The sequence below is a fragment of the Epinephelus fuscoguttatus genome, linkage group LG5 (assembly GCF_011397635.1).
Source record: "Epinephelus fuscoguttatus linkage group LG5, E.fuscoguttatus.final_Chr_v1".
Lineage (NCBI taxonomy): Eukaryota > Metazoa > Chordata > Actinopteri > Perciformes > Serranidae > Epinephelus > Epinephelus fuscoguttatus.
Genome location: NC_064756.1, coordinates 29,678,552 through 29,685,953, shown reverse-complemented (window position 1 = coordinate 29,685,953; position 7,402 = coordinate 29,678,552). Strand labels below are relative to the sequence as shown.

Sequence of the window (7,402 nt, the reverse complement as noted above, 5' to 3'; positions counted from 1 at the left end):
GCCCTAGACAGACTTTCTTACTCTTTATAATATGTCTGTTGCTTTGAGCATGAAATATTGACACAAATGGGATTATACTGGAGTTAGCTGAAAGACCGGTGTGGCCCACAAAGATGTCAAAATGGTGCCTTCAGTGTCTGGATCACACACCGAGAGGCATGTAAAAGTGTTGGTATTTGACAACCTAATGAGAACGGACTGTGATGACACTGGTGAGCAAAGTTTCATTTGCTGTTATTTTTGGACGGTGTAATCTTTAAATTCACAGTGCACAGCCCTCTCTCAGAAGGCTGCAGTGAGCTCCACAGAAGACATTTGTTGTTTGAACACCATGGAGGGTATGGTGACCTGCTGTATTTAAACCAGCATCTTTCTTAGAAGCTTGACATTGAATTTTTATCATTTTGTAAAAATCAATTTTTATATTGACAGATGAATTACAAAATGACATTTGAACTGACTTATGTCAGTACCTTAAAAACTTGTGTGTTTACTTAGAAAACAAATGTGGCCCTCTATCTGGAGATGATCGGTAAAGATGATTAACATGTCAGTTGATATCTCTGTGTCCTATCCTTGCTCTGTGTGCATTGATGTGTTTATGCTGAGTGGATGAACATAAGATGTGACATGACGTGGTTTAAAGGTTGCATGACAGCCTGTGTTACAGACTGCCAAGATAAATGTGCATGTCCTCTTCTTTTTGAATGTTGTTTGTACATCTGTAATGCACTGTTTGTTCTAATGCTGAAAAAGCAATAAAAAGATAAATCATAAAAAGAAAACAGATATGGCTGATAACAGCTCATCGATTGGTGGTGAGTCTTTACAGCTGCAGTACAGTTACCGGGTCATTATTGTGCAGCTCCTGGTGGTGATTTTTCTTTGCATCAACCTTTTGCTCATTGTGACCTTTTTTAAAAAGGAGTTCTTCTACACAACGACACGTTACATCTTATATGCTGTCACACTACTGTCTGATAGCTTTATATTATTGATGTCTGATGTCCTTCTTATCTTGACCTTTTTTCAAATTACCATGCATGTTTGGTTATGCATCATCATCTCTATTGTGGTTCTTCTGTATCTTATGATCACACCAGTTACTCTGACAGCAATGACCCTGGAGCGCTATGTGGCCATATGCATGCCCCTGCGTCATGGAGAGTTGTGCTCCACACGCAGTGCTATAAACTGTATCCTCATCATTCACGGCCTCAGCTCTGTACCCTGTATTGTTGTCTTCTCCAACTTCTTTGCATCAGCTTCTCTTAGATTGTATGAACAACACAGTGTATGCTCTGTGGAGATATTCATGTTGTTCAGATGGCATGATCATATTAGGTCAGCTGTACATCAGTTGTACTTCTTGATTATGTGTATTCCTATTGTATTCTCCTATGTTAAAATAATGAAAGTGGCCAAAACTGCATCAGGAGAGAATAAAAAGTCAACATGGAAAGGGCTCAGAACAGTAATTCTTCATGCTTTCCAGCTGCTGCTCTGTCTCATCCAGCTGTGGTGTCCATTCATAGAAGCTGCTGTACTTCAGATTAATTTCAGCTTATTTATCAGTGTCAGGTACTTTAACTACATAATGTTTAGTCTCGCTCCACGATGTCTCAGTCCTCTCATTTATGGCCTCAGGGATGAAAAGTTTTTTCTTGAACTGAAAAAGTATGCTTTCTTTAGCGTGTATAACAAAAAGTACTGAGAATGGCTTTAATCTAGTTTCTATGTACTTAAGACCTAAAATGTTTTGTGACTGTGATTTTACTGCTGTGATGAATACAATGTCAACAAACCATTAACCCTGAGGTATGAAAATCTTAAACTACAGCTTAAACTGAACACCGTTTTTTAGTTCTTGCATTTGCATATTTTACATGACTGGATTTAACAGGTCTTTGCCCCATAAATGCAGCTTATTATAGATCTGTGTAGCAAATAACCCTGTTATAAATGAATATGTTACACGTACTAAAAGAACAACTGTTTTACCAATAAATACTTACAGTTGATACACTGTGACCTTGGCCTATACTATATAAGTTGTGTTTTGCATTTTTAAATCCAATTTATGGTTTCTCAGTTCTCACCACTTATCTCGTCATCTGACTCATACCGTGGTCAAGATTTCCAAAAACATACACACAACACTATAAAAGACACCAGCTCTGTAACAATAATATTTGGCCTGTTTTTCTTCTAAATCATGTTTGGTACCAATATATTCTCCAATGTTCTGATAAGACCACAGCATTTTCCCACAAAAATACAGCGCAGTGCTTCATCAGTGGAGTGATCTTAACACATAAGCCATGCAGGTTTCCATTCACTTGTAGTGCAAATTATAACTGCTTTTACAGAACATCTGCAAAAGAAAATTCAAATGAATGTGTGTTTTCATCCATTGTCTTTATATGAATATAAGAAGTTGAGCACATCAAGACCATGGATAAGGTTTTGGCGGTATGACTGTATTATGGTATACCAGGGTATAGTTTGACTGAAAGATATAAGAGTGCCCAGCCTTCAGTTTCCCCCAGGTTGCCCTCTAGCAGCGTTAACTCTGTTAGCTCTCATAGCACCGTCAGCAGTTTTAGCACGGCTAGTGGTGCCAACATAGTTTACAATGCTGAAGTAGCCTGATTCCAGACCATAGACCCCGCCCACTCAACTGAGTAGGCTTGCATCTCTGGTCTGGCATACTGCAATGAAGTTGCGATTTATCTCGTCCAAACGATGGAAGGACAAATGTATGGAGCTATTTTTATGTCTTTATTACATGCAAGAAAATAAATGATATGAGAGGGGAAAAAAAGTTTGAGAGAAAAAGTTTTCACACTGACAGCAAAAAATAATAATATTTGAGACTAAAAAAAGTTTTGAGAGAAAGTATTTTGTCATGGAATATAAAAAACATAATTTCAGATTTAAAAAATGATTTCCAAGAAAAAAACTCTCAAAAAACGTTTTTTTTACTCTCAAATATTATTTTTTTGCTATCAGTGTGAAAACATTTTCTCTCTCTCAAAAAAAAAAAAATTTGTTTCTCTCAAAACATTTTTCTTCTCTCTCTCAAAATCTAAGTCTTTGCTCTCGTGTCAGAATTTTGCTCTCACTGTGAAAATAATGTCATGGGCGGGGCCACGTTCCTATTGGCCAGTCTCAATCGAATTGACAGCTAGGTGAGGATCGTCTTGGGAGTCGAATTCAACTGAATCATTCATCCACCATGGTGGATTCACCGGCATAGATGCGCTGCGTTATTTGGGAGCGGATATGCATACATTAACGTTATGCATGTGTGGCCAAATGGAGAGGAGAGGGAAATGAACCGACAACGCCACCTGTGGAATTGCACCCCAGGGAATACACTCAAACCTGTAGACTACTCTTAAAGTGATAGTTCAGGTTTTTGGACATGAAGTTGTGTGAAACGCTGACCATCTGTAGCTCTGATGTGATGGTGTCACTACTCTCAACGAGCCTCCTGCTCTGAGAACTGGCCTGTAGCTTACCGGAGAAAAAGTAGTTCTTAAGATATAAGGGGGACACGTAACCAAAAGGTTTTAAGCTACAAAAAAGTATGCATGTGTTTTGTTAGACTATTTCAATATTTGTGCAGGCCCGCAACACAGCATGGCAACAGAAATCAATAAGACAGTTCATCACCACGCCGTGCAGCTGCGCAGGATAGCAACGGCTAATGAAAACCAGTAGGATTTACACCATTTTGGTATTCCTCTGTTTACCTACAGCAGCTGACAAGGGTGTGTCGTGAGCCTGAGCCAGTGTTTGCGCTGTAGTAGTAGGTATATATAGGGCTAGTACATCTTTTTCCTCACTAATAATAGCCTACTGGTTCTCTGTTGGAAACAGCCAATGAAGTTTTCGTTAGCTGTTGCTATCCTGCGCACCTGCACAGTGTGGTGATGAACTGTCTTATTAATTTCTGTTGGCGTGCTGTCTTGCGGGCCTGCATGGCGGAGTGATACTGGCCAGAAAATAGTCCCAATTGATAGCAAGGTCTGACGTAATGCAGGGATGTTTTAAAATTATTGAAATAGTCTAACAAAACACATGCATACTTTTTTGTAGCTTAAAACCTTTTGGTTACGTGCCCCCCGTACATCTTCAGAACTACTTTTTCTCCGGTAAGCTACGGCCGATTTCTCAGAGCAGGAGGCTCGTTGACAGTAGTGACACCGTCACATCAGAGCTACAGATGGTCAGCGTTTCACACAACTTCATGTCCAAAAACTTGAACAATCACTTTAACAACAGAAGGTCACACAGATTCGTACACTGGTAAATATGGGGACAGGAGACGGACTTCCAAATATAACACAGAGGTCCAAAGCCGCATGAATGCACAGCCGCGTTACAGTGTGCTTTAATCAGTCTGTGGAAAACCGGCAGAAAAGCAGTGGAAAACGGAGCGGCCGCACCGGGGCTGGAGGCCGTGGATAGCCGTCCTTCAGGATGCCCAGCTGATGGCCCACGACACCAGGCTACGGAGTGCAGCCCCACACAGTGGGTCTCATTCATGAAACGTGAGCAGAAGGAATTTGTGTGTAAACTGTTCGCAGACGGAAATTTACGTGCGTGTCCGCATTCATCGATATTTTAGTAGCTCCGATCTTTTCGTAGCTACTAACAAAATCTACTTCTGCTCCTGACCTTCAGTGGAGGCGATGTCAGACTGAAGGTTCTGGGAGCTTCAATCTGACACTCAGGCTAATGCTGAAGGGGTTTTGTGGCTTTAATTAAAGTTGCTTACTCACTGGAGCTTCCTGGGGGAAGACTGCCATTACCAGTGGTGACCGCGAGCAAGCAGCATTGCTAGCAAGCTCCTGTCCAACCTAGCTGGTGCACAGTGCAGAGCAGACAAGGATAATGTAAACTAACCAGTGGGGACTGGAAGGTGGGCAGTGGGCACTATCTTTCCGTATGCTAACGCAGCAACAGCCATGGCCAGAGACATTATGTTTTTTGTGTTGTCCAACCAGTCAGCTGTCTGTCCCATTCTTGTGAACGCTATATATCAAGAACACCTTGAGGGAACATCTTCATATTTGGAACAAATGTCCACCTGGACTCAATGATAAACTGAATAGATTTTGGTGGTCAAAGGTCAAAGTCACAGTGACCTTACGTTCATCTCATTGTCATAAACACGTTATCTCAAGAGGGCCTTGATGGAATTTCCTCAAATTTGGCAAAACATACACTTGGATTCAATGATGTCAAGGTCAAGGTCACTGTGACCTCGTCCATTCCATTCTCGTGAATGTTATATCTCATGAAATGACTTGAGGGGATTTTATTAAATTTGCCAAACACGTCCCCGTGGACTCAAGATGAACTGATTTGCATTTTGTAGTTCAAGCTCAAAGGTCAAGGCCACTGTGACCTCACAAAACATGTTTTTGGTCATAACTCAAGAATTCATATGCTTATTATGACATATTTCACAGAAATGTCAAATTAAATAAAATGATGAAGTGATCACATTTTATATCCAAAAGGTCAAAGGTCAGCTTCACTGTAACATTATAGTGTTCTACCAGTGGCGATTGCTCTAAGACTGCAAGGGAAGCTCAGCTTCCCCTAAAATGTCAAGTGGTCAAATATGTACTGTTGTGTTTACATTTCATTGACTTAATATGCGATAGAACGCGTTCAACTTTTGTTCAGAATCAGCTACTTATCACAGGTCACTGACACGACTTTCTTCTCATTCGTTCCCGTAGCATCACAGTGCATTAAACAGTGGAAGCTCAGCGTCCAAAGACTTCAATGGGGAAGCACAGAGTGGGCTGTTCCACTGCAGCGAAACTAGACAGTAATTGGATAAATGCTCGGTTTTGTCGGACGCTCAGCGTCTCTGGGGGTCTATGGGGCAGTGGGCTGGCCTCGGCTGGCCTGGACGCTGGGCTTCTGCATGATGATTGGATGATCTGTCTGAGGCTGAATCCCTTTTTGATTGACAGCAAAATGACCGAATCAGCGATGTTGAAATATAAACCACCACTGGAACATTTTTCAAGTTTCATTCCGTTGTTCCGAGTTGGTCTGGAGACTTTTCCAATCCTCTTAGTGACTTTTTCTTAAAAAACGACGAGCAAAAAATCTAGCATCTTTTTCTGGTGTTAATGGAGACTGTACTCATGTTTGGAGACTCTGACTTCTGTCGCTCTGCAGTTACTGTCCCCAACGAGCAGCGAGTGCTGCTGTGAACCACTCCACCGTCCCAAAGCACTCACAAGCGGTCACACTAGCTTCGCGCAGCAGCCCCAGAGGGTAGAATTTACGTATAAATAAACAGACACATTTTATGATGTAGGCCGGAAATGAGCTTCCCTTCCTTGAAAGACCAGCAGCCGCCACTGTGTTCTACAAAAACACTTTGACCATTATTCAAGGTAAGCAGAACATCCTGTTTTGGGTTAGACTAAGTACGAAATGACTTCATTTTACAACAGCACTGACTTTTGGGCTCAAACGTGACACCAACAGTGGTCTCCTGGCTGCAGGTCTGTGTCACTTTGACCCATCCACACTGCTCCCACCTGCCCTAGACAGACTTTCTTACAATATATAACAGATATATAATATATCTGTTGCTTTGAGCATGAAATATTGACACAAATGGGATTATACTGGAGTTAGCTGAAAGACCGGTGTGGCCCACAAAGATGTCAAAATGGTGCCTTCAGTGTCTGGATCACACACCGAGGGGCGTGTAAAAGTGTTGGTATTTGACAACCTAATGAGAACGGACTGTGATGACACCGGTGAGCAAAGTTTCATTTGCTGTTATTTTTGGACGGTGTAATCTTTAAATTCACAGTGCACAGCCCTCTCTCAGAAGGCTGCAGTGAGCTCCACAGAAGACATTTGTTGTTTGAACACCATGGAGGGTATGGTGACCTGCTGTATTTAAACCAGCATCTTTCTTAGAAGCTTGACATTGAATTTTTATCATTTTGTAAAAACTGAATTTTCTATTGACACTATTGAATTACAAAATGACATTTGAACTGACTTATGTCAGTACCTTAAAAACTTGTGTGTTTACTTAGAAAACAAATGTGGCCCTCTATCTGGAGATGATCGGTAAAGATGATTAACATGTCAGTTGATATCTCTGTGTCCTATCCTTGCTCTGTGTGCATTGATGTGTTTATGCTGAGTGGATGAACATAAGATGTGACATGACGTGGTTTAAAGGTTGCATGACAGCCTGTGTTACAGACTGCCAAGATAAATGTGCATGTCCTCTTCTTTTTAACTTGTTATTATTTGATCTTTTAATTTTGAATGTTGTTTGTACATCTGTAATGCACTGTTTGTTCTAATGCTGAAAAGCAATAAAAAGATAAAGAAAACAGAT

General features: G+C 41.0%; 1 protein-coding gene across 1 annotated transcript; it reads left to right on the top strand.

The window, feature by feature from the left end:
• Positions 1-790: 790 nt before the first annotated feature.
• LOC125889021 (odorant receptor 131-2-like) lies at positions 791-1,714 on the top strand. The gene has a single exon (XM_049576674.1). It carries the CDS (start codon positions 791-793, stop codon positions 1,712-1,714), a length of 924 nt encoding a protein of 307 aa, XP_049432631.1.
• The last annotated feature ends 5,688 nt before the right edge of the window (positions 1,715-7,402 follow it).

Bases quoted from the DNA above. Each gene is read 5' to 3' on its own strand.
- LOC125889021 (XM_049576674.1), top strand. From the start codon at position 791: ATGGCTGATAACAGCTCATCGATTGGTGGTGAGTCTTTACAGCTGCAG.